The sequence below is a fragment of the Osmerus eperlanus genome, chromosome 13 (assembly GCF_963692335.1).
Source record: "Osmerus eperlanus chromosome 13, fOsmEpe2.1, whole genome shotgun sequence".
Lineage (NCBI taxonomy): Eukaryota > Metazoa > Chordata > Actinopteri > Osmeriformes > Osmeridae > Osmerus > Osmerus eperlanus.
In genome coordinates, this window is record NC_085030.1 from 6248432 (window position 1) to 6275635 (window position 27204).

Below are 27204 nucleotides of genomic sequence, written 5' to 3' on the forward strand. Positions count from 1 at the left end.
GACTCACTCAGGAGAGAGACCGTGGCTGGCTCATGATTTTTCCATTAGGGGGGTTGTGTTACAAAGGCCGGGACAGGGGGTCTTGTTCTGGAGACCCCAGGAAACGTCCTTGGGGCTCCAGGCAGGAGGCTCCAGGGCGGAGAGCCAGGGGAGGACCCGAGGTGGGCTCACAGACAGGATGGCTGCCCAGCTCCTGTAGGGGGCTATTCAGGCTTTGAGGCTCCAAGGACCAGGGAGACAACCAGGGAGGAGGACCCCTCTGAACAGTCCACCACATGCCTGACAGATGGACCTGACAGGGATGGGGGTGACCCTGTCCAGCCGCCAGGGAGGCATGAAAGGTGGGGTGCAACATCTGCTTTTTACAATTCATCAATTCATCTCCTCTATGAAATATATCCTATACATCCTCTGATGGATGAAGGAGCAGAATGGGATTCATATATTTAGCTTTTCACCCATCAGACACCAATCAGGGGGCAAGAGAGGAGGGGGAAGGGTTCTTACTGATGACTTGCAAGACTCAAAACACTCAATAATCAAATAATCCATCTTTCACGCTGTATTCCTACAGTACGAACAGTGTCCCCATCCAGCCACCCTGTAAAATGACAACATACTGTGTCTGTGCAATATTTGCCCAATATGTAAGTATAAACGAAAATCCATGTTTTTGGGGTTGTCTGAGGTTGTCATATATATAACCCACAAGCAGTGGGGCTTCGTAAATTTTGTCATTTTATGGCCCTCAGAGATCGCTCTGAGAGACCACAGTGACTTGTTCTAAATCGGTTTTTGCCAGTAAAAGAGATTCAAAATTCCCTAATCCGAACCCACAAAACCGTAGGAAAGAATTTCCTATGTGAAAAGTTACAGATTTACAAGGCAACTTGATAAACAGCTGCGTAAGGGAAATCTCTGAGCTTCACATGACTGGAGGCTCTTTTCAACTTCTCTGAAAGATTCACACCACTACAAAAACACATTTGTACATTAATGCACACACACACACACACAGACACAAACACAGGCCAGAGAGGGTGTGATCTTTCAGGCCTTATTATTCCACTCAGAGGAATACAGGACAACATTAAGGAAGGGGTGGGTCCCCAACTAGACGAGACCCCCTGTCAACAAGGGTTACTTAGCCATGAGTAATGTGTGTGTGTGTTTGTGAGTATCTATGTATGTCTGTGTGTGTACTAAGGCTAGTCACACTATTGAGGAATTTCCTTTCTTTCAGAGGGAACCGGGGACTGAGGGGGTGGAGAGGATGGGAGGGATGGATGGATGGATGGATGGATGGAAGGATGGGAGGGATGGATGGATGGGAGAACAGGGAGGTAACTTAAGTGGTTTGACGTACAGTCAGTTCACTCCTCTTTCAAAGAGTCATGTCCTTCCTGTACAACCCTGTTTCCAGTTCAATGTGAGTACAGACATGGCCCTGTCCCACGCTTCTGGGAAAGGGAATTGAGTGAGATGTTGAGAGGGGGAGGGGAGGAGGGGAACAAGGATAAAGGGAGGATGGTAGGGGTTGGGTGGAGCAGTGGAGAGGGGAGAGGGGGAGAAGTCAAGTGGTGACCCAGCTAATTTGTCCTTCATGGCTGGGTAGTTCTACAAAATATGTTCAACTGAATGGGATCATCAGAGTTTGTCTCTGTTGGAATCCGCTCTGTTATTGTATCCATGTGCCAGATTAAGTAGTTAATTTCATTTATTGCCATTGCTAATTCAGTTTGTACGCCTCTGTCTTTTAAGAAAAAATGTGAAGTTCATCCAAAGTGAATGGAGTAAGATCTATGGCCTTGTACTTCCAGTGTCTGCCGGTCTACAGACCTGTCAGTCTCAATCTAGACGCTAGCACCACATTGCTGCTCCCAGCCCACAGATGTGTGCATTCAACTGCATAGCATTGGTCAACAGTTTACATTCACATGTAAAACATGGTGTTGAAGTATTTATATTAGTTTCTGCCATGTTTTCTTTATAGCTGTGGTGATAGCATACTCTGTTGGAACAGAAGGCAGCAGTAGAGTCGACAACCATCCAGGGAGCTGCTCTAGGGAGCTGTCTGGTTCCCAGTGACATATCACCCTGAACAGCCCCTCTCAGCAGAACACCATACCAGACAGGGCTCAATGGTCTTTGGTACCACAGGTGGATGAAGCATTCTGTGAAAACACCACAAAGCAAAGATTCCCATAGAACATTCCTCCTTGCGAAGCTGTGTCACACACGTAGGAATGTTTTGCTCCTCCCGGCTTTTGCTCACAATGCCCCTGTGGGCTGTTAGTCAGATGAACGGGTGTGCGTGCGTGCATGCGTGCGTGTGTTTCAGGTGTGTTCAGACATACACCTCTCCCCCACAGCTGTGCTACCGCAGACACGGCCTCACCCCGGCCGTCTGGGACAGACACACACACGCTCTGCAGGACATGGTTGTCTCATCCCATCAGAATCCAGGAGCCTTCTTCCCCACCCTCCTCCTCACCCCCCTCTTCACCCTTCTCCTCCATCTACCATACGCCTTCCTCATCACCCTCTTTCTCACTCTCCTCCCCTTCTTCTCCACCATTCACCTCTCCACATCCACTTCCTCTCCACCACCACCCCCCTCTCCTTCTATTGGCCCAGTCCTACACCTGACACCTAAGAGGCCCTTGGCAGGACTATACCAGGAAATCATGGTCCCAACCATCCAGGCACAAAGCACAGTAAAGGTTTCTGTTTAATGTGTGTGAGGGATGGAGGTGTACCGTGCTTTGTCTGTGGACTGTGCTACAGAGGGGTCTGGATGGTTCTGGAGATGAGGTCATCCCCAGTGTTTATACAGTAGATGTCTATAAGCTATATTTGTCTGTGAGCTGGGTGGGTTCCCTGTTCATCTGCCCAACATATGGTCCTTGAACAAAGCTGAGCATTTTACAAAACATCATTAAAAGAGGAGGAGTTTTGTACTTTCACATGACAAGATCTCTAATGGATTGGATTCATCCGAGGCTATTTCCACTGCTCTCAGCCATGTGAGGGTGGAGGGGGGGGGGGTCCCTTCACACCCTGTAGAGGCCAGCCACCCACATGGACGATGCTTCTGACGAGATCTCATGCAAGAAACTTCTCGCACGTCTGTTTTAACGTTGCATTTAAAACGCCTTCCACTCAGTAGAATCCATGTTATGTGTCAAACGGTCTCTGTGGACCCCCAGGAGGAGAAGTCGCAGATCCGACTGAACTAAACTGAACTGCAATTTATACGCAACTTTATTCCGGTCTGTGCTCTGCTGTTTTGTCTGAGTTCCAGGGTTAGGTCTGACGGAGGAACGCAGCGCGTCTGGAGGAGAAATAAATACCCATATTAGGATGTAGCCTCTCCACCAAGGGGTCACAGCTCAACTCCCCCGATCCCTGCTGTTCCAGTGAAATACAGTCCTGCTAAAACCAGCTCTGCACCGGACTGTGCTGAATGCACAACATGCCTCGACAAGCTCTCCACCAAAAGTCTCTTGCGTTCCCTGTCTCTTTCTCTCCCTTCTTTCTTTCCCTCATCCTCGAACCCTCTACTTCTTTCTTTCTTTCCACTACTCCACCCAGTTTATGGATGCAACTGAAGACCACAAATATTCCTTGGACCAACCATGCTGTTGCTGCTCAGGAACTGCAGCCGGACCGAAACTGGTCTCCATTGAAGGCTGCCCCTAACCCTTCCATCACTTCCTTTGCCGTCTAAGGCTTCACTTCACACTTTTAAGGCTCCGTGACACTGGGTTTTGGTGTCAAGGCACGGAGCACTTTGTGGTGAGTGTGCGTCTGGGAATCAGTGACAGAAACAAAGCTTGGTCGACAATAAAAGTTGCCACAGTGACAGGGTCCTCACTGACTGGTGGGAGAATGACAAATTACATACTTTCTCTGGGAAGTTTGTCATGTGGTCTTGTGGTTTGTGTGTTTGTTAGTGTGTGTGTGTGTGTGTGTGTGTGTGTGTGTGTGTGTGTGTGTGAGAAAGAGAATAGAATACAAGCCTGTGTGCGCACCAGCCTGTGTTTGTATATGTGTGTGTGTTTAGTCTGGGAGCTTGCAGAGAAGGCCATGCGGTTTGACAAAGACACACGAACGGGCTTGTTCCTCTCTGGCGAGCACGTACCGCTCTGTGACATCATCGCTTCCATCAGCAGGCGGTCGACCGGCTGGCAGGCTAGCTCTGGGCATGCCCAGGTGCTAAAGTCAACAGGACACATGAGCCATCGTCTGCTACATAACACTTTATGGAGTTTCTTCTCCTGCAGAGAACGTTCACTTTTATCCATTCTCATGGAAGGGGGAAAAACAGCCTCCTACACACAGCACATTTATCATGGTTGCATGACAGAGTTCAAGCAATTAACTGGAGAAAGATGTGTTGTGGTTGTAGCACAGAGTTTTCCGGGCCCTAGTCATAGATATGAGTCCAAGTCCGACATGCGGCGCTGGTTGTGGCCCCTAATCCCAGGATGTTCAGTGTGTCGACGCACTCTTCAAGGCTCATTCCTGGCCTCTGAAATGATGGGTTTGAATCCAGCCAGGCTTTGATATTATGTGGCAAATTCTTTGTCAAAACCCATTATTGAAGCAGATAGGAGAGAGAGAGACAGAGAGAGAGACAGAGAGAGAGGTCACAGACATACGCAGACACAGACAAAGACACAGAGATGTGTAGGCAGAGACACAGAGATACAGAGATAAAACAACCGAGAGACCCAGAGAGACACCTGTGGTGGATGATTGGAGCCGTGGTATGCCATTGTTCAGCGAGCAGGGCCTGAACAGTTCCAGCTCTGCGATAATACCAGCGTATTAGCAGCAGAGTGCCGTGGCAGCACAAAAACATGCTGAGTGGTGGTCACAGCGCCCTCATGGAGAGATCCCATCAGCACGGCCACGGCAACGCACGGGACCAGAGGTGACAAAGAAGGGGCATTGGTTTCAGCGACAGGAGGAGCTTGGTGGCTCGTCACTGTCACAGCAACTGTTTCTGTTGCCCCCGAGCACACTGGCAGCTCTGGGGCTGAAATGCGAGAGTTGTGTACTTGATTCCCACAGTTCCGGCACATGAGAGTCCCCACAAATCACAGCACCATGTTTGTTTTTCCTTTTCCGACTGAAGGAAAAAGGGTTTGTTCAGTCATCCAAAACACAAGTAACATGGGCCAAGCGAATGTTTAGTCTGTGTGGTCGTGTTAGGTTGTACTGCAGCTATACTTACAAAATATTCGAAGCAGGATAAGAGGTCCTGTCCCCGGATCTCTGGTTTTTCAAGTCTGTCTCTGCTCTCCCCGTGTACGACTGATTATAAAAGGCAGCCAACTCCATCAAACAGCCACTCTTTCCTCCAGCTCCCTGGGCCTGGTGAAATCACTGGCTCTGCTAACTGTGGAGTTGTAATTTGTCCCCGTTGTTAGAGTCTTATCGCAGGTTTCTGTGGTCCCAGTCCTCTGTGCTGGGCCTCTGTAACATTTCCCGCCATATTTCTTTGATTAGAAGCACATATGATTCCCATTAAAACTTCCACACAAGGATCCAGGGACTGCTTCGGAAACTGCATGGAAATGTTTTTTTCTTCCCGTCCCTCTTTTTCTCTTTCTCCTTCTGCCTTTTTTGCTTCCATCCAGTCGCCAGCTAGAAGCTCGTCCATCCAGACAGGGAGCAGTAGCCGGGTGTGTGTGAAGGAATCAAGAGTCGGGGCAAAGATGACAGAGGAGGTCAGTTTTTTGTAACAAACACGTCATGCTGGGGATTGTGTTCATAGAGTTGAGAGTTCACGGGGCAGCTAAAACGGGGCCATCTTGGGGACTGGCCAGGTACCTTAAACACTCCTGCACCCTCTGAGGACAGAGAATGTCAGTGTCATCTGATGGAACAATCAAAACACTGGCTTATTTTCCTTGCCTTTTTTTGTGCAGGACTGCCTTGAGGACCAAAGCTCTTAAAAGTGCACAACTGGCCTTGGATCTTGAAACGTCAAATCTCTCTCTCTCTCTCTCTCTCTCTCTCTCTCTCTCTCTCTCTCTCTCTCTCTCTCTCTCTCTCTCTCTCTCTCTCTCTCTCTCTCTCTCTCTCTCTCTCTCTCTCTCTCTCTCTCTCTCTCTCTCTCTGTCTCTCTGTCTTTCTGTCTCTCTGTCTCTCTGTCTCTCTCTTTCTCTCCCTCCCTTTCTCTCTCTCCTTATATCTCTAATCATCTCTATTTCACACTTTCTCTCTCTCTCTGTTTGCATGTCACATTGTCCCTAAGATGTAAAAGAACGACAGGCAGCCTAAAGGCATCCCCTTGATAGAGTGAAAAGGGCAGAGACTAACCAAGCAGCTACATTGAGGAGGAGAGAGAGTAGAGACCAGCTCAGAGTAACTGGAGCCAGTGGGCTGAAGGCTGGCAGGAGAACAGGAAGTGACACGACTAGTCCGGAGGTTTGGGGACGGAAATGACACGCGGTGGAAAGCCTTGGAGTGGCTGTGTCCCACAGAAGCTCACGCTGGGTGCAGCTGAGTGCATCCCTCCTGCATGGCCCTGGACCAACACGCTTCCATCGCTTCCTCTTGTCTCCTTCCCTCGATTGTCGTTGCCTTGTCCTTCTGTTGATTTAGGAGAAGAGGGAAGAGCGAACGTTGGGACCGGCCCTGTGTGACTGTGCCAGCGTGTCACGGCCGTGGAGGCAGTGAAGCATGTAATAGAGGTGATTAACCGTGAGGAACAGGAAGACAGGATGACATCACATCCTTCCTCCTGCTGACACAGCTCTGTCCTTGGAGCGTTTTAATCCATCACCATCATTATTGTCATCATCATCAGCCTGGTTATAGATATCTGCTGGAATTAAATTTACATCTCTTTTGCTTCTGTGTGTGTGCTTGTGTGTGTGTGTGCTTCTGTGTGTGTGTGTGTGTGTGCGTGTGTGTGTGCGTGTGTGCGTGTGCATGCGTGCCAAAGTGTGTCTCGCTGGATCCGTCTGCTGCAGATGTTTGTCTGTGTGGAATATAATAAGTAGTTTATCTAAGTGGCCTGGACAGCTGTCGGAGGCGACCATTTTGGCTCTGTAGAGGAGTGATCAAAGCAGGAAAAGCCATATGGTTTGTGTTACCACAGTCCCTGGATCCAGTGGCCTCCCAACCCCTCTATATCATCCATCTCTCTGTGCCCTGACAGAACACATATCTCGGCCCGTTCCCCCTCGCCACAATAGCTCACGAGTCACAAGTTCAGTGTTACCAGGAGTTAATTGTCTAGTTTAGCAAGAAAACATAAATCTCTTGTACATCTCTTTTCAGGAGCTCTGCAAGAAACAGTCGACCTGCCTGTGGACAGACAAGAGGGGCAGGCCGGCTGGCCGGCTGGCAGGCTGGCTGTCCTCGTGGTGTGTGGATGGACGGTAACTGTGACGAACGCAGGGTCCGACCACACAACCAAGCATGAAATCGTCCATTTAGGAGTCTCGGACAACAGATACCAAGGAGGCGAAGGGGATATCCCAAAAATGTACTTTGCTCAGGGAGTGTGAAAGTGAACCACATTAGGGCTCTGGGCAACTTAGTGTGTGTGTGTGTGTGTGTGTGTGCATGTATGTGGCAAACCATGCTAACGTTACTGCTGTTCTGGATTCCAAACAGAGTTAGCCTTCTTCTGTAGTTAACCTTCTTCTGTCATTTGGGTATACATCTATCAATGAAACCTCAAATCAAGACGACATCAATAATAATGACAATATTATAATAATAACACTGCCCTTATAATGAATGCCATAATAATAATGCTGAACTGAATGCTTGTTTTTATAACTCCATGTTTCCTGCAGGTCTGGCTGTTTGCTGGGACTAACTGAGTGTTCATTAGGGCCAAATCAAACAAAGATGACGTGAATAGCCCCAGTACCACCCTCGTCCACCGTTCAATCTCTGCTGATCTCAGCCCAGATCCTGTCCAGACAAAACTCCACTTCCCCCCTAACACCAATCAAAACACCCTCCATTATACTCGAGCCTGGACAGTAGAGATGGAGGGAGGGAGAAGCAGGGACAGAGGTAGAGGGGGGCAGGGGGGGGAGAGAGGGTACAATTGAAGAAGTGAATCGAGAGAGAGCAGGCTTCAGTCAACGTTGCGTGGAGAGCCCTTTTATCAAGCGGACATTCAGCAGAGCTTCATGTCCCCTCCCTGCCTCTACAATCCCCCCCGGCGGGGCAAGCCGCCGCTCAGCCCGCTGGTGCCCCTTCAGTACACACGGAGAAAACCCTTTCAGCTGGGTTCAGAGCCTTCCCAGCCTGCCCCTGGCGGCAGCCAAAGGGCCCCTGCTGGCCCATTGGACCTGGGATTGCGTAGGTGCACCCTGCCCTCCTCTCCTAGGCCCCTGCCAGGTTCTAATCCAGTTAGGCCCGGTTCTGATCCTGGCAGAGCGGCAGAGGCCTGACAAAGCCCGGCTCTGTCCTCCACATCCAGCCCTGGTGGAGCCCTCTGAGATGAGCTGTTACAGACGTGACTGAGGGAGGGAGGAAGAGAACTAAAGAGAGAGGAGGTGAGGGAGCGAGACATGGACAGAGAGAGCAAGAGGAGGCTGTAGAAAAGAAAGTTGAAGAACGGTATTGAGAAATATAGAGTAAGACCATGGGTTTGGTGTGTGTGTGTGGGGGGGGAGGGGTATTGGGGGGGGTGGATGGGGGGGCATACTAAATCCGCCTTTCAACAGGTCCTTGGTTTTATTCCCGTCTGTTGAATTCTCCCCAGAGGGTGTCTTCTGTCTGAACCTCCCTCTCTCTGTCTCTCTGTCTCTGTCTCTCTCTCTGTCTCTGTCTCTGTCTCTGTCTCTCTCTCTTCACACGTTAGCAACGTGGCTAAATGAGAGTGACAGTGCATTGTATTGGCTGGGCCCTGTTGCATTGTGCAAGTGCCAGTGTTAACTCCCAATGAAAACAAATTCAATTCCTTGTGAACAAAATGAAATATTGTTGTTCTCTTTGATGAGGCTGATGACGAGCAGACCTCCCAGCTCCAGTCCACAGCCAAGCCTGAGAAGGCAGCAGCTGGATGCATGAGAGGGAAACGCTGATGTTTGTTGTCTCCCAGGCAGAGGAGGGGCCAACTGTCTTATCTGGTCTGATGTTGTCTTTCTGAGGCTCAGTTCTGTTAGATTTCCAAAAGCTTCTTCTGACTCAAGTTTCTCCAATGACTAAATTAAAGAATTGTATTTTTTTGGACCGGAACATAGACAACATCACAACACCCTGATCCTCTGATCCTGCAAGTCGTGGCAGCCATTACAGGGAAATGAACTTTCGAACTTCAAAGTACACAGATAATACAGGGACTTTGATGATGTGGGCCGTACAATGCACCCAGATTGTGTCATGGGGGCTGGATACAACAACCCTTTCTCACCAGGATGCCAAAACAGATGTCATCAATGTGCGTTTCCATGGCAATTCAACAGCACTTCCTTATTTGGGGTGGCACAGCAGATCCACCAGGTTGTGGGACAGTGTTGTGGGACCATGTTTACACCACGACACACCTCCTCTCTGTCTTCCAACAGGAAGGAGCTTGATGAGGAGCACATTGTGAAAAGTCACCCAGAAACCCTGGTCAGGAGTTGGGGCTGGATTAGGAGAATAGTCAAACAGACACAGGGAGGGATGGTGCAGCCATCACCATGGTGCAGATGTGGATGTTGTGGGCGGGCGGGATGTATAGGACAAGGAGGGGACAAGCAGGAGGATGAGCGTGGATGTCTGTGGAGAGATGGAGTAGATGAGGATGTGGGGGGGGGGGGGGATAGGTGAGGTGTGTGTGCTGTGCGTGTGTGTGTGTGTGTGTGTGTGTGTGTGTGTGTGTGTGTGTGTGTGTGTGTGTGTGTGTGTGTGTGTGTGTGTGTGTAGTGGTGAGGATGTATGCCGCTGTCCATCGCTGGGCTGTCTGCCACCCCAAATCCAGACATGTTGTTTTAACATGAATAGAACTGTGCTGTTCTGAGGGGAAATCCCCTTCCCTTTCACTCCGTCCCTGCCTCTCTCTCTCTCACTCTTCCATCTCTTTCTCCCTCTCTCCCCCTGTCTCCCCTCTCTCTCTTTATCTCTCTGTATGTGTCTCTCTTTCTCTTTTACTCCCTCTTTCTTTCTCTTTCTCCATTCCCTTTTCACTCTCTACTTTCTTTCCCTTCTCCCTCTCTCCCAATCCCCCTCTCCCTCTGTGCTTCAGAGCAGCCTGGCAGGCCTGAGGTTAGGCTCCATTAGAGGAGAACAGTGACCCTCGTTCCCCCACTCTGCCAAACACTTCCTGAGAGCATGAGCCCAGAATTCACTGCTGCTGCTTCAGTATATTTACAGACTGTCATCCGAGTCTGTCCTTTCTCCCAACATGCCGGAGGTGTTTCACACTTAGGAAGTCATGAAAAATGGATTGAGATCTGCAAGATAGGAAGGCCAGGATGTTTCACAAACTGTGGAAATGGGTTCTTTACTGGATCCTTGCTGCTGTCTAAAAGCAAGCATGCCGTCCCTCCAATCCTTCTCCTGTCCGAACGTACTATTATTACCAGTCAAGGACTTGCTGAAGGGTGCTTAATGTGGACAATACATGCAATCAAGTCACACAGGAAAAGTAATTCCAGCCTAACACAACAATGTCATTATTGTCTGAAGGAATCAAAGTCAAGGGACTGTAAAACATTTTGTCCGGGATCATGTCCAAACCGCCATCTATTTTTTTGCTAAATGTGAGTCAGTAACCATCATGTCTGCTCTCCAACGGCACATGTAATTACTAGCTACTGCTAGGTTAACTAACACTTTGTGTTTTTGAGATATTTCCTCTCATAAACCTTTTCAGTGAAAGGCAAAAACTGCATCAAAACAGCCCATTCAGATTTGACAGCGAAACCATATGGGACTCTCATTCAAAGTATCTCCTGTCATTGGGATTTCACTGAGCAGGGACAGAACTGAGCACAAGCCAAACCGTCTATTTGAGTCTGGGACTACAACACACAACGAGCCAAGTAGGAGTCAAAACCGTTGGGGGTATATTATCACTTGAAACTCCACTGTGTCTTCCCTCTAAGGGTTCTGTGGGAAGGAACCCACAGCCAGGATTCAGGCATGAGTTGACATGGCAGCAAACAGGCCTCAGTGGACCCTTCAAGTGCGAGAACCATCCTGTCGGTACTGCTGTTTCAGCGGCCAGCTATGCAGAGAGGAACCATGATGACTGAAGCACCACCAGAGCAGAATGCCTGACTCTCTACAGAGAGATCTACAACACCATGTCTCTATCTCGTGTCTCACACTTCAGGACTATCACACTGTAATAATCTCTTACAAACTTCTTTTGTAATCATCCCCAAAAGAAGAAAACAATAAGAAATAACTTATGTCATAATAATCACTGCAGCAGTGTTTGTAAACACACCAGAAATGTATGTATAACCATCTCAGTAATGTGAGTGTCCCTGTGGACTTGCACAGATATAAACAACCTGAAATAAACACATGCCAATCCAGTCAGTGGTGGCCATCTGGGCCTATCAGATTTCAGCACTGAATTGGAACATTTGAAAATGAATAGCTGTCTGGATGACTGAAGCCCACCGGTGAACAGGCGTGGGTCAAACCTGCAGCTCGTGAAGTCAGCACTCCTGTCCCTGAGGAGACTGGTTTGGGGGATCTGGCTTGTATATATGTGTGTGTGTGTGTGTTAATGTGCATGTGTGTATGCATGTGTGTGTGTGTGTGACCCTACGGTGGGGCTGTTGCTCTCCAGATTAAAGCTGAGAGGGCCTGCAACAGCACTGCCCAGGGTTTGGGTTGCCTGACCTACTTAAGTGCTGTGTGCTGGCAAGCGTGCTGGAGAGTTCTGCAACCCCCCCCCCCCCCCATCCCCTCCCGCACTGCCAACGTCTAAAGCTTAGCAACTCCACTTTTATTTTTACTCCCCTCTAATTTAGGAAAGGGTGGATGGAGGATTGAAACAAGGACCAGAGAAAAACCGTGAAAACAAGAGGGGGCAGGAAATGCTTAAAGACAGAAAGAGAGAGACAGAGAGAGGAAGAGTGCAGAAAAGTAAAGGAGAAAGTGAGAGTTGGAGGAGACAGGAGAGAGAGGGACTCTTATTCCAAATACCAAAGAAGAAGGAATGCTTTGTTTAGTTCTTTCATAAGGTCATGTTATGATAACCTTCCTCGTGAAAATATTTATGAATTCACTGGAGCAGGGAAGAGAAGGCCCTTCACAACAGAACGTGTGGGACATTCACTGGCGTAGGTTCCTCTTAACAACAATGGGCAAGCTACACCAGAAAACACTGTCCCTTCAGTCAGTCCACAAGCTCAGAGCTACAACCAAGTCCCTTTTTCCCAGAAGACACATCCACAGGAAAGAGAAACATTCAAAGGTTTCTTTCTCTTTTCTACTACATACGCTCAGTGACTAGGCAGTAACAGATCCTGCTTGTGCAATTCAAGTCAGTCGGGCATCTATTAGGCTCTTACTCATATTGACTGCTCTTTCTCACTATTCTCACTGTCTGTATAATTTCCTTGCAACACATTGAATCTAATTAATTACTAGGCTAATGTGTCTCTGAGGAGTTCAGGCTGAGGTGTCTGTCCAGGGGGGAAGGCCTTGTTCCCACAGTAGAAAGCCTGGGGTCAAAGGTCATGGTCATCCATCCACCCCTCACTAAGAGAGCCTGCTTCTGGTCAGCTGCTACCAGGCTTGAGCCAGTGTGTGTTGTTGCATGTCTCCTCATGTTTTTCAGTCGTCCAAGATAAAATCACATTAGCTTTCCCCACTTCCCACACACACACACACACAAGCACACATGAGCACACACGCCCCAACCCACACAAGCTCCCTCGCAAAGTTGGAGTCCAATGGAAGGGGGACCCAGACATCTCAAATTGGTCACAGACCAAAAGATTCAGTCTTCTTCAGTACACATTTGCTCTCCCCCAACCCTACCCAAATGTTCACCCATGACCATAGTTCAATGCATGCAGCTACAGCATGTTGACTCAAGTAAGTGGATTTTAAACAAATAAACCTTTAAATTACCAAAGTCGCCTCAACAATCTAATTTCTGCCAATGAAATTCCGCCACACTGCAGAAGTACGAACCCAACCCGGGTCAGTTCTGAGAGCGTGGGGGAGACAACGGCCTGGCCCAGCTTCCTCGCCAGACTCAAATTCTCCTCATCGTTGGAGAATTGACAACAAGATCGTTTTCCATTCGTAGGCAGGAAATCAAATCTGCAAGGCACCTCAAACAGGAAATGAAAGGGAACAACATGGTTTAAACAAAGCCCTCTAAAACCCAGCCTGTCCAGATTCCCTCCCAGCAACCTCCAGCGTGGAGACGGACCTGGCAACCTTATAGGATTCACACACACTAACACTTACTTCCACGCATGCACACAGTTCTACCCACACATTCTGTACACAGAACTCGAAACACTCCTAGTGCCAGTTTAGTCTGGAGATAAACAGTAGTTGTTGGTCTAAAACACAGATACGCCTGAGTAAATAAAATGTGTTTGGAGAATCAGCCAGGCCCCTATCAGCCTTATCTGTCGCCTTCAGAGGATATCTCTTCTCATTGTTATTGAAAACATACTCAGTAAATACTATCTCGCTGATTTCATTCACAGGAAAAGGCTGGAGTTCAGTTGACAAGACCACATATCCTAAGAGTCTTTTTTATCTGGTAATGTGTTCTGCAGGGGAAATTAAATGGAGTTTAAACAGTGTCTGTGTCCTGACCCCTGGACGATGAGCTTTCTATTAATACACATGCATTGCCTCTGGTAGCTGGGGCTGAAGCTGGGGTTGATGTTAGGGCTAGGGCTGGAACCAGGACTGGAGCCAGGGCTGGGGCCGGTGTTGGGGCTGGGGCCGGTGTTGGGGCTGGGGCTGAGGTCAGACTGAGGCCAGAGCCAGATCCATGGCCGAGTTCTCCAGCTGGTGCACTGCTACACTGCCCAGATGGCCCACTGATGGAGGGTGTGTCTCCCCACCGGCCTCTGATCCGGCCTCCTTTTAAGACCCAGAAATACAAACCTTATGGTGATGTATGAGGAGATAATGATAGCGCAATAATAAGATTGAACAGACTCTGTGAGCCACGTATAATACCTGGCTAGGAAGCCAGTCCGCAGAGATTGGAAAGCTTTGAAGTGGTGTGTTGATGCTTATCGATGACAGAACCACAGTGACTGGTGTACAGTGTACAATGCATTAGACATCACAGTGCTTTAGATTCAGAATGGAAGCCAACATTTTCACATGCAGTCTCTCTCTCTTTTGCTCTTCTCTCTCTCTCTCTCTCTCTCTCTCTCTCTCTCTCTCTCTCTCTGTCTTCCTGACCACAACATCCTTCCACACCTCCTCAGCCCCCACAGCCCCTTTCAGTGTAGTCTAATGGGGCACGGTTGGGTCTGGGAACCCCCTGGCCAGACCAACCACAGCTGGAGGACAGAGCCCAATGACAAGTGCTTCCTATAATGAATGAAAACCTCTTTTCACTAGACTTACATTATCTTCTGAGAGAGTTGGAGGATCTATTGTGGTGTATTTTGATGTTTAATTACAAAATGAAAAAAAAACTCTTGGTTGTGCAGTTCCAGAGCAGAGCCTCAGTGTCTTGGCAGGAGTCTGTATGTCAGGTTCACAGAGGGCTCGAGTCTGTCTATAAATGGCTCAGAGAAACTCTAGATGGCCTGTCTGTTTGCTGGTATGGGCTAACAGTACAGTGCCATTCCTGTTTGAGGGCCAAATAATACTAAAAGTGCCTGGGGGGGGGGGGGGGGGTGTATTGCATTTCTGTGAAGCCGGTCAACATGCCCCCTGTGAAGGTCAACAGCATCCCTCAAGACAAGTCCTCGGTCAACACAGGGCTCACTAGCACGGCAGCCTGAAGGCGAGTGACACAGCAGACAGGTGTCTGAGTCCCTCCCTGGGCCCACAGCTACACCACACGGCCTGTTTACAGCCACAGAACACTGTGACACTCACACCTTCCACACATTCCAGCATGCCTTCCCTCCATCGCCGACGCCCTCCTCCGTCCAGCACACCTTTGAGGGAGCCAGCGCACCCCGACTGGACCACGGAGGCCCTGAGGTTGGAACGGCCCCCACGGGCCCCTTTCTGTGGCCCTGGCCAGGGGCTCAGTTTGCTGACACAGTTGCGCCCTCGCACACGTAATCCACCCTGCGAGCGATTGAACAAATATCGAATGAAAACACGGAGCGGGGGTTTGCAGTGTGGGCTCGTGTTGAGCGGGGCAGACTGGGGGGGGGGGGGGGGGGGGGGTCAGTCGCTTTCTCAGAGTGTTCCTTTTCACTCCGGCCTCCAAAGTCAACATTCCAAGAGTTTGACAGAGAAAGAGAGAGAGAGAGAGAGAGAGAGAGAGAGAGAGAGAGCCAAGGAAGTGAGATTACGATTTATTCGGCAGCTAGGAAGCTAGGGTTTCACAGGTTTAGCTTGTTTGGGTCCAGAGACCCCAGAGAGGAGCCAGGCTGTTCATCAGAGCAGACACCATCAATTACCTCGAATTAACCGAGATGATGGTCCGGTGAGCAGCACATGAGCAAGGTGATTAATCAGTCAGCCCTTCCACCTGAGGGGAGGAGAAGAAGCACATGCCGATGCTCAGAGCTGCACCTGTGATGTATTACACACGTAGGCCATCACGGTTCACAAATACACAGTGCATCCACACTCCTCCAAGGACTAGATGTGAGATATCTGCTGGCTCCCCTGTCAGAGCTGATGGAGGTAATGTGGAAACCATTCTCCCCCACCCCCACGTAAGCTCCAGTAGCTGATTTGTGAGAGGAGATGTGATACTTCTCATCCACTGGGCACAGGCTCGTCGTTTTAGTTTGGCGTGGATTTACAGCCTCCGTCGGGGCGTACTTTTTCTTTTTTTCCTTTTCCTTTTTTTTTCTCTTTCAGTTGACTTTGTTGTGCATAGTCGGAGGATGAGGTACCGGCGGTGTGGGGCATGACGTAGTTGTGGAAAGGTCCTGGGTGCAGTCAAACTTGTGATTCAGTGAGGAATGTTTCATCTGGTCATGGCTGACTGAGCCGTCCTTAGAAATATAAATATGTGTGCTTTCAGAGGAGCAGAGATGGGGAGAGGAGGAGGGAGACAGAGAGAGGGGGAGGAGAAGGAGGAAGACCCGGGAGTTGGGAGTGAATGCATCATGGTGAAATCATTTGGACACCCCTGTGATCTGACAGAAAAGAAAATGTGTGGAATTTCACTCGGTCAAACTGTGAATCGTTGTTTCCTAACATGTATCCCAGGCATCTGTGGTGTAGGTAGATGGGTACAGTAGGCCAAAGGCCATCTATCATGGGAGAAGCATACAAACACCCCCACTCACATATCGATCAGTTGATGAACACCAGGGCTGTGATGTCATCGCTGGCCTATGGTTATTGACCTCTTGTACTATCAGGTTCTTTCCAGTGAGTAACTGTTTCAACACTTGATACTTACAGCTGCTGCAATGAACTGTATTAAAACCGATTACTTTCCTTGTAAATGATTCAGCTTTTCAAACTCGTATGTTTACAGTGTTCACAAGGCACTGAGAAAAGTCTACTTTGGTGTTTTGTTTATAAAGGGAACTAACTATCCCAGCAATGTGTTGGTTTTGCCTGAATGTGCTCTTGAAACCGTCGGAGCCTTGACAGGTTCACAGGATTAAGGCTCAAGCAGAAGCTGTTGTAAATTTGTCACAGTACAAATAAGTATCAGTAAAACCTTGTGAAGGCTCACATGGTTGGTGTGTGTCTGGTCTCTGGTATGAAGGTAGTGTGTGTCTGGTCTCTGGTATGAATGTAGTGTGTGTGTCTGGTCTCTGGTATGAAGGTAGTGTGTGTCTGGTCTCTGGTATGAAGGTAGTGTGTGTCTGGTCTCTGGTATGAAGGTAGTGTGTGTGTCTGGTCTCTGGTCTGAAGGTAGAGTGTGTGTCTGGTTTCTGGTATGAAAGTAGTGTGTGTGTCTGGTCTCTGGTCTGAAGGTAGAGTGTGTGTCTGGTCTCTGGTCTGAAGATAGAGTGTGTGTCTGGTCTCTGGTCTGAAGGTAGAGTGTGTCTGGTCTCTGGTATGAAGGTAGTGTGTGTGTCTGGTCTCTGGTATGAAGGTAGTGTGTGTCTGGTCTCTGGTATGAAGGTAGAGTGTGTGTCTGGTCTCTGGTATGAAGGTAGAGTGTGTCTGGTCTCTGGTATGAAGGTAGTGTGTGTGTCTGGTCTCTGGTATGAAGGTAGTGTGTGTCTGGTCTCTGGTATGGAGGTAGAGTGTGTGTCTGGTCTCTGGTATGAAGGTAGTTTGTGTCTGGTCTCTGGTGTGGAGGTGGTGTGTGTGTCTGGTCTCTGGTCTGAAGGTGGTGTGTGTCTGGTCTCTGGTATGGAGGTAGAGTGTGTGTCTGGTCTCTGGTATGGAGGTAGAGTGTGTGTCTGGTCTCTGGTCTGAAGGTAGTGTGTGTCTGGTCTCTGGTGTGGAGGTGGTGTGTGTGTCTGGTCTCTGGTCTGAAGGTGGTGTGTGTGTGTCTGGTCTCTGGTCTGAAGGTGGTGTGTGTGTCTGGTCTCTGGTCTGAAGGTGGTGTGTGTGTCTGGTCTCTGGTCTGAAGGTAGTGTGTGTGTCTGGTCTCTGGTCTGAAGGTGGTGTGTGTGTCTGGTCTCTGGTCTGAAGGTAGAGTGTGTGTCTGGTCTCTGGTCTGAAGGTAGTGTGTGTGTCTGGTCTCTGGTCTGAAGGTAGTGTGTGTCTGGTCTCTGGTCTGAAGGTGGTGTGTGTCTGGTCTCTGGTCTGAAGGTAGTGTGTGTCTGGTCTCTGGTCTGAAGGTGGTGTGTGTCTGGTCTCTGTTCTGAAGGTGGTGTGTGTCTGGTCTCTGGTCTGAAGGTGGTGTGTGTCTGGTCTCTGGTCTGAAGGTGGTGTGTGTCTGGTCTCTGGTCTGAAGGTAGTGTGTGTCTGGTCTCTGGTCTGAAGGTAGTGTGTGTGTCTGGTCTCTGGTCTGAAGGTGGTGTGTGTGTCTGGTCTCTGGTCTGAAGGTAGAGTGTGTGTCTGGTCTCTGGTCTGAAGGTAGTGTGTGTGTCTGGTCTCTTGTCTGAAGGTAGTGTGTGTCTGGTCTCTGGTCTGAAGGTGGTGTGTGTCTGGTCTCTGGTCTGAAGGTAGTGTGTGTCTGGTCTCTGGTCTGAAGGTGGTGTGTGTCTGGTCTCTGTTCTGAAGGTGGTGTGTGTCTGGTCTCTGGTCTGAAGGTGGTGTGTGTCTGGTCTCTGGTCTGAAGGTGGTGTGTGTCTGGTCTCTGGTCTGAAGGTGGTGTGTGTCTGGTCTCTGGTCTGAAGGTGGTGTGTGTGTCTGGTCTCTGGTCTGAAGGTGGTGTGTGTGTCTGGTCTCTGGTCTGAAGGTAGTGTGTGTGTCTGGTCTCTGGTCTGAAGGTGGTGTGTGTCTGGTCTCTGGTCTGAAGGTGGTGTGTGTCTGGTCTCTGGTCTGAAGGTGGTGTGTGTCTGGTCTCTGGTCTGAAGGTGGTGTGTGTCTGGTCTCTGGTCTGAAGGTGGTGTGTGTCTGGTCTCTGGTCTGAAGGTGGTGTGTGTCTGGTCTCTGGTCTGAAGGTGGTGTGTGTCTGGTCTCTGGTCTGAAGGTGGTGTGTGTCTGGTCTCTGGTCTGAAGATGGTGTGTGTCTGGTCTCTGGTCTGAAGGTGGTGTGTGTCTGGTCTCTGGTCTGAAGGTGGTGTGTGTGTCTGGTCTCTGGTCTGAAGTTGGTGTGTGTCTGGTCTCTGGTCTGAAGGTGGTGTGTGTCTGGTCTCTGGTCTGAAGGTGGTGTGTGTCTGGTCTCTGGTCTGAAGGTGGTGTGTGTCTGGTCTCTGGTCTGAAGGTGGTGTGTGTCTGGTCTCTGGTCTGAAGGTGGTGTGTGTCTGGTCTCTGGTCTGAAGGTGGTGTGTGTCTGGTCTCTGGTCTGAAGGTGGTGTGTGTCTGGTCTCTGGTCTGAAGGTGGTGTGTGTCTGGTCTCTGGTCTGAAGGTGGTGTGTGTCTGGTCTCTGGTCTGAAGGTGGTGTGTGTCTGGTCTCTGGTCTGAAGGTGGTGTGTGTGTCTGGTCTCTGGTCTGAAGGTGGTGTGTGTGTCTGGTCTCTGGTCTGAAGGTAGTGTGTGTGTCTGGTCTCTGGTCTGAAGGTGGTGTGTGTCTGGTCTCTGGTCTGAAGGTGGTGTGTGTCTGGTCTCTGGTCTGAAGGTGGTGTGTGTCTGGTCTCTGGTCTGAAGGTGGTGTGTGTCTGGTCTCTGGTCTGAAGGTAGAGTGTGTGTGTCTGGTCTCTGGTCTGAAGGTGGTGTGTGTCTGGTCTCTGGTCTGAAGGTGGTGTGTGTCTGGTCTCTGGTCTGAAGGTGGTGTGTGTCTGGTCTCTGGTCTGAAGATGGTGTGTGTCTGGTCTCTGGTCTGAAGGTGGTGTGTGTCTGGTCTCTGGTCTGAAGGTGGTGTGTGTGTCTGGTCTCTGGTCTGAAGGTGGTGTGTGTCTGGTCTCTGGTCTGAAGGTGGTGTGTGTCTGGTCTCTGGTCTGAAGGTGGTGTGTGTCTGGTCTCTGGTCTGAAGGTGGTGTGTGTCTGGTCTCTGGTCTGAAGGTGGTGTGTGTCTGGTCTCTGGTCTGAAGGTGGTGTGTGTCTGGTCTCTGGTCTGAAGGTGGTGTGTGTCTGGTCTCTGGTCTGAAGGTGGTGTGTGTCTGGTCTCTGGTCTGAAGGTGGTGTGTGTCTGGTCTCTGGTCTGAAGGTGGTGTGTGTCTGGTCTCTGGTCTGAAGGTGGTGTGTGTCTGGTCTCTGGTCTGAAGGTGGTGTGTGTCTGGTCTCTGGTCTGAAGGTGGTGTGTGTCTGGTCTCTGGTCTGAAGGTGGTGTGTGTCTGGTCTCTGGTCTGAAGGTGGTGTGTGTGTCTGGTCTCTGGTCTGAAGGTGGTGTGTGTCTGGTCTCTGGTCTGAAGGTGGTGTGTGTGTCTCGTCTCTGGTCTGAAGGTGGTGTGTGTCTGGTCTCTGGTCTGAAGGTGGTGTGTGTCTGGTCTCTGGTCTGAAGGTGGTGTGTGTCTGGTCTCTGGTCTGAAGGTAGTGTGTGTGTGTCTGGTCTCTGGTCTGAAGGTGGTGTGTGTCTGGTCTCTGGTGTGAAGGTGGTGTGTGTGTGTCTGGTCTCTGGTCTGAAGGTAGAGTGTGTGTCTGGTCTCTGGTCTGAAGGTGGTGTGTGTGTCTGGTCTCCGGCAGGGGCTCCCTCTCCCCTGCATGTGTTCTGGCTGACCTCATCCAGAGGTGATTTACGAGGTTCACACAGGCCCCTCTTCTGAGCTGTTTATATCTGCTTAACATAAAAGAAAACCCCAACTTTATTACTCTGCCTGTGTGAGTGTTTATACAGCAGCCTACAGCATTACTGAGGCCAGTTATGGTGCATTATGCACCACAGGCTACAGTATTGCTGCTCAGATAGAGTACAGCTTTCTTTTCTTTTCATTTTACAGTATTACATTTAATTCAATCAGGCCGACAGTATGTCTTCCATCTGTCTGCTTAGACCAGTATTATTTCATTTAATTCTTTTCTATTTAATCTGTCTGTTCCATCCACAACCTCTGGTGTGTCTGGGTCTACCTTAGTGTGATGTCACCATGTACTGAACCACCTCTGGGAGCTGAGCACTGTGGGTGAGCTCTCACGTCTGCAGAGTGGTGAACCTGGGCTCCGAGAGGAACCAGACCGATCTGGACCGGACCGCCACACACATTTAAGCTCAGTTTTCTGGCCCCTGAAACTGGTTTACAGACCATTTCACTTCCAGATGGGAGGGAGAAAGCAGTCATTAGGTCACTATTTATAGCATGCTGCGTTGTTGGCAGGTCTGGAAGTTAACTTACTTGTCATGTGTAATGTAATTTTCTCATTTTGTATGGTAATGACCCTGAATCCTAGTTATATATAACTGTACAACATCATATGGAATGTTCATTTACTCACTTAAATAAGAACCAATGTAATCAAACACATCAATTGACAACATCAGTACAGTGAAGTCACTACTGTAGACCCTAGATTGTTTTTTAAAGCATATTTTGTGTCGCTGTCTTTTCAGATTCACATCATCGTTTTCCCAATTTAGAAAACAGCTCAACACTGCCCTCTCACCAGTACACTGTGCTCAACTACACAACACTTTGTGATAACATACTGCCACCTAGTGATTTGCCTTCACATGCACTCGGATGAACAGAAAGTACGTCTTAGGACATTTAAGGTCAATATCAAAAAGGTCACAGGTCTGGTGCTTTTTATCACATAATTTTATTAGCCCGTCCAGGTTAGCCACATGGTAAGGCTCTGTCCTACAACAAACCAAGGAGAGTGGTCCAGAGTTGATCCTTCGAAAACCAAAATGGAGACAGCGACTTGGAGGCTGATCAACATTTTGAAACAGGCAGATGAGACATTTAAAAATGGATTTAACATGGTTGTGTGTGTTAAAACTGATGGCCGAATATCATTATACATCAAAGTGCTGCACAAACTTCAAAATGTACATACAGAGCTCCTTTACACTCCACTCAATGCCAATAAAACACCTGAAGACGATAGCAAAATAACGAACTAAACTAAACATCCCGACATGGACCAGTAGGCCAACCTTGAGTGTATAACAGTATTACTATAGGCAACCAAACTGACTGGGCTATATACCTGCAGCGTGTGAGTCTAGAGATAGCTGTAGCATGCGGATAAATACTCTCGTTAGTCTGGTGAAGATGCCGAGCATGACGTCTAAGCGCGAAGCAGAGGACTTCTGGGGCCGATTGGAGGACCAGCGAAGTGCAAGGGTGTGTGTCAGAGACCGCAAGAGAAAGATATGAAGCGTATCGCATGTATGTCTGCGTATGTGTGCGTTCTGCGCATGTAGTGCATGTTTCCCTAATGAGAGCGATCAACAGAGATACTCCGCGTGTACAGTAAGGTTTTCTGATGAACCGTGTGTGTGTGTGTGTGTGTGTGTGTGTCGGTGTGCGTGTGTGTCCTCTCAGGGAACCAGCGGCCCCAGACTCAGCTCCACATGGTGTGTGAGCCAGATGGCCTCAGTGGGGGCCTCGCCCCCCTCTTCGCTAGGCCTGATGGGAGCCGCCAGATTCCGGAAGTCGTGGCGGATCTTGAAGGAGACGGTGACGTCGCCGTCTCCCTCCCGCTGAGGGACCACCTTGATGAAGAAGCCGATCTTGTTGGACTTCCTGAAGGCCACCACGCTGGGGAACGGGGACGAGACGGGGTCAGGGGTCACGGAGCACTGGACTGGCACCGTTTTAAACGCGCACGAATCACACACACATGTACGGTCTGACCGTGCACAAGAGGTTGTGCGTGGGGGGCTTACGTGTGAGTTTAGGGGAGAGCTAAGGGCGTTGGCAGGGAACACAGTTATGAGTGTCGAGACTTGTCAGACCAACATTCAGAGGTGTGTGTGTCTTACTCAGGGTCATCCTGGAAGTCCTGGGGCTCAGCCAGCTCATCATACTCTGCAGCGGCATCCTTCCCTGCTAGCAGCAGCTCCTTGGTGGGCACACACACCTACAACCACAGCGGAGCCTCAACACTACATCAAACTCATAGCGAAAAAAAACCTTTGAGATGCACCGTAACTATGGGGACGGAGGGCGCAGGCAGGGGGATAACAGGTTACCTTAGCGCTGGTGTTGATGTCATCTTGGTCCCCTTCCTCACACCCCACCAGAGTGACGTGGGTGATGTTCTCTACTGGGTTGGTCAGGGTCAGCAGCACCTGGCTCTCCTGCGCACACACACGCACGCACACACAAACACACACACAATGGGATTCAAACAATGAGGTAGACTACGGACTTATAAAAGGATTCAAATCACCTTAAGAACGCTTACCTTCATGTAGCGCAGGTTCGGAATGGACATTATCCTCACTTCAGGGATGTAACTCCTGCAGGGGGGGGGGGGGGGGGGGGGGGGGGAGGAGTGTGAATCACCACACCAGGTGTACTGACAGGTCACAACCACCACCCGTCTAGCAGAATGCATCCACACAGCACAGGGAGTGCTCTCATGCACAGTACTTACACAGCCACTAACTGGATTTTGAACTTGATCGAGGTGGGGTTAAACTCTGGCTTGCTCAGATTGTGCTCACATTTCTACGGGGACGACAAAGCAAAGTTCACGAGTAAATGCTGTCGAGACATGCCGAGAGTGGTTGAGACCCTCCCCTAGGGGTTACCCAGGCGCGGTACTCACCCTGCAGCGCAGCGAGCGCTTGATGAGGAGGTGCTTGTGTTTGGGGTGCAGCTGGGAGGCCCCCGCCGGCTGGAAGTCTGGCTGGAGCAGCCGCTGGCGCAGGGTGGTTACTGGAGGGGGGAGGGAGGGGGTGGGGAGGTAGGGAGTGAGGGAATGGAGTGAATGATTGGAGCGAGTGTTTTGCCTGAGGGTTAGGACTGAGTGTTTGGAGGGGAGAGTGAGGGTCAGGAGGGGAGAGTGTGGCACCTTCAGGTAGGTTGATGGGTCTGGTGTAACAGTCCTCAGGTAGAGGCTCCACCTCCTCCAAGGCCTGGGCCGGCTCGATGGTGATCTCCTTCTGGTCCTCACCCTCCTTCAGGCTGGGGACACACACAGACACACACGGTTACCAAAGAAGCATTTTCTACCAATTCAATCAAAGTTCATTCAATTCAAGTTATTTATTTATTTTCATCTTTACTGTAGTAGCATGATGAAGGTCAGCAAAATCAATTTAATGTATGGTGACCCTGACCAAATTGTTGAGTTACACCCATTTTGGCCAGAGAGCTTGGATGTGTGAGAACCTGAGAGGGTGGGGGTGAGAGAGTGAGAGGCTGCTGTACTTACGAGAGGCCAGCCAGACTGGAGATGGGAGCTCCAGGCCTCTGCCTCTGGAGCCGGGTACCAAGGCCGTACTTCTCCTTTAAGACAGCAAAGCACACAAGGTCATCTGACAGACTCACAGATCAGAGTGCAATGTCTAATTTGAACACTTTACTGGTAACATTTTCTCTTTGCAGTTAATAAAGTACTGCAAAATGTATATTGAATTACTGAGACAAACATTCAACTGGATGAAAATATTCAAAAAAACTGAACAGAAAAATAACAGGAAATACAAGAATCAGTCTATAAGGGGAATACAAATGTGAACCTTGATGCTGGATCTAGGGAGAGATAGGTGCCTTTTGTTTTAACAAATGTTTAATATAAGTTTCAAGGCCAAACAGGTATTAACTGCACTTAATGTGTGCCATCCTGCCAAACAATGCGTCTATTTCCTTGCTAGGCAGCACAAAGGGTCCCATTGTGAATTAATCTCATTTATCCTGGGAGACATTCATGTGATCTGGGAGGTCACTGAGTTACAGATTAGATACAGTGAACTGATGAGTGTAAGGCAGAAGAAAAAGAGAGACAGTGAGAGAGAGAGAGAGAGAGAGAGAGAGAGAGAGAGAGAGAGAGAGATAAAGAAAGTCATAGTTAGGAAGAGGGAGACAGACTTCTATGACATAGTGTTTGTCTACCAAAGTTGTGAAAAATACAACTCACCACCACATGAATAGTGTGTTGCTGGGGGGGGGGGAGAGGGGAGGGGGGGAGCAGGGGGTTCAAACCAAAATATCAGCGTGCATAAGCAAAGGAAAAGAGAGAAGACAAGAGTCAGGTGAACCCAAAGCAATTAAGCAAAACATTAGAGTGGACACCAGTGGCATGCAACAGCTGCAGAGGTGAGCCGGAGCAGGATGCAGGCTCTGTTGAAGGCAGCTGAGCAGGAACGCCTTTAGCTCTCCACCGACCCCGGCTCTGAAATCAACACACTCCTCACCGGCACCGTGAAGGGATGTACATGCATTCCAATCACTATTGTCACTGTTTCTGTCAAACTAGACCGAGGTTATTAAAGAGGTGTTCAGCCAACTTCAGAATCAGCCACCCTCACGGTTAACAGGCTTCAAAGAGAAATAAAGATTTGAACGAAAAGGCGCTCTTTAGGACTTTTCCATTTGCAGACAGCTTTGAGAACAATGAGCACGGCACACATAACTCCTAAGTTCCAAGAGAAAGGAACTAATTGTTGTGAACTACTAAAAGTGGACAATCTGGCATGACAAACAAACACAATATTCCCATAGTAGAGGAAAATGTCATAATGGCTGCAGTGAGTGTTGGACACAGAGGAGTGCAGTGTATACCGAGAAGGCCAGAGGCATGAACGGTCGTCTTCGAGCCAGCTTCTTCCTGTCTCTCTCCAGCTTCTCTCGTTGGGCCAACTGCTGGTAATACTCTATCAGCTTATTGATCTGTAGAAAACATATGATCCGACCGAAAATGAGGTCGACCCAACAGTTGACTGGTATGCTCGTGCAGTGTTACCATGTAAGCTAAAAAGGGGTCATGGTGTTAACCCATTTCTGCTGACGGGTTAGAACAGAGGCAAACTTGTGATCCGCCGAGAAGACAGACCCATGTAGGGGGACTTACCCGCTGAGAGTGTGTGTTCTCTGGCTCTTGCCAACCACCGCTGGCTGTAAAACAGAGAGCAAGAAAGATTAGTCACACAACACAGTATTAGGCATTTGTTTCCAATTGCACGGAATCCCATGAGCATTAAACACATGTTCGCTGGATGTCAGAGGAATGAACATGTACTGTACTCACCCACAGACTTGTCAGCCATGCCCACATCCCTGGAGGTCCAGCGACAGAAGCCACAGGCCAGGTAATAAGCCTTCTTCATAGCCGTCTTGGTGGGATCGTCGGGCAGAGGGGCAGGGATGTTGGTGGCACGAGTGGACAGAGTGTGCATGCAACATGGGCAGTCGAAGCAGTTGGCACACCTGGCAGGGCACAGTTATAACAGAAGTGGTTACAAGGCCTAGTTGAATATAGTGCAGTAATAGTCATACTTGGAAGATCCGGTAAAGCTGGTATGAAGTGAGGTCCAAGTTCATGCATCTTAATATCACCTGTTCTTTTTCAGCTTCGCCTCTGCAGAAGGCATATTCTCCAGGCAGCTTGGACAGTAATGGGAGTCGACCTAAGCAATAGAGATGGTCACGTTATCCGGCAATTAATTGATATTGAATAAGTGTTGCCTGTGTACAGACATGGCTTGTAAGCGTGAGAGATCTGGCCCCGTGGATAACAACGTGTGTACAAGTTACTGTCTGGGTGTGGTGGTAAGATCTTAGCAAGTAGCTGGCTAAGTCTTGATGCCGATTGAATGCATCAGCTAACTACGTTGGCGAGATTTCTGACGTAAATGTACGAATATGATCAAATAAGGCCTTAATTGAGGCTCGGAGAAGAGAATACTGACCACATTTGGGGATAATGTTCGATATTTAGGTGCGTTTTCACATCAGATGGAAAAGCTAGCCTAGCGCTAGCCAAACCGTCACGGCTATCTGTTACTAGATACACGGATTTTGGATGGAAGTAAAGTCGCAAAAATGACATATTGCCGGTTTGTTGAATACGACTCGATTGACAAGTGGTGTGGCAAAAAGGCATGCCTGCGCTTGTTGACAGATCCCCCCCCCCCCCCCACCCCCTAACGTGTCAGCAATTCAGACAGCTAGAGCTAGCTTTGGCTAGCTTGAATCCATTGCTAAAGTTGGCTAGCTAACGTTAGGAGGCTTCTATGCTATCCAGCTAGTTACAAAGGATGTATGATGTCTGGAACTAATTTTGCTTACCTCGTGAGACACACATTCCAGGGAACGCAATTCACTGCAATAACGGCAGAAATAAAGTTGAGACAACGGAGATCGAATCTTTTTTTCTCCACGAACGAGGTAAAGGACCCTGTCTGGCTGCAGAAGGGACGCCATCTCTAACTGATCCACCCACGTCCCGATGTCAATAACGTCATAACAGTTTTCTCCTGCAACTCTGTCTCTTCAACACCACCCCCAAGTGGTGCGCAATGGAACTGAAGTGCCATTGACATCCCCATGGTCACACACGCACCTATTTCTGGCTCTTTTGCATCTGTGCTCTTTAGGCAGGAACGCATAGATGCCCGTGTTTTGTTAAAAACACTATTCAACCAAAAGCTTGACAAATAGGCATTAAAAGAAACATCTGTGTTTCATACGGTGGCTCAAGCAACTGTCAAAGGAAAATTGTATTTGTTAACCTTTTGGTTTGTAG

At 49.2% G+C, this 27204-nt stretch overlaps 1 protein-coding gene across 2 annotated transcripts; it reads right to left on the reverse strand.

Moving 5' to 3' along the window:
* Positions 1–21302: 21302 nt before the first annotated feature.
* On the reverse strand, positions 21303–26980 carry dctn4 (dynactin 4). 2 transcript variants are annotated; one of them, XM_062477156.1, is made up of 14 exons: positions 26748–26980; positions 26016–26086; positions 25708–25886; positions 25531–25574; positions 25242–25349; positions 24598–24618; positions 23893–23966; positions 23530–23642; positions 23284–23393; positions 23110–23183; positions 22918–22972; positions 22703–22810; positions 22493–22590; positions 21303–22268 (listed from the first exon to the last, which is right to left on the reverse strand). In XM_062477156.1, the coding sequence occupies exons 1-14, from the start codon at positions 26880–26882 to the stop codon at positions 22049–22051; spliced, it is 1410 nt and encodes a 469-aa protein (XP_062333140.1). In that variant the 5' UTR covers positions 26883–26980; the 3' UTR covers positions 21303–22048. The 2 variants fall into 2 exon arrangements, with proteins under 2 accessions (XP_062333140.1, XP_062333141.1); XM_062477157.1 differs by lacking the exon at positions 24598–24618.
* Positions 26981–27204: the final 224 nt, after the last annotated feature.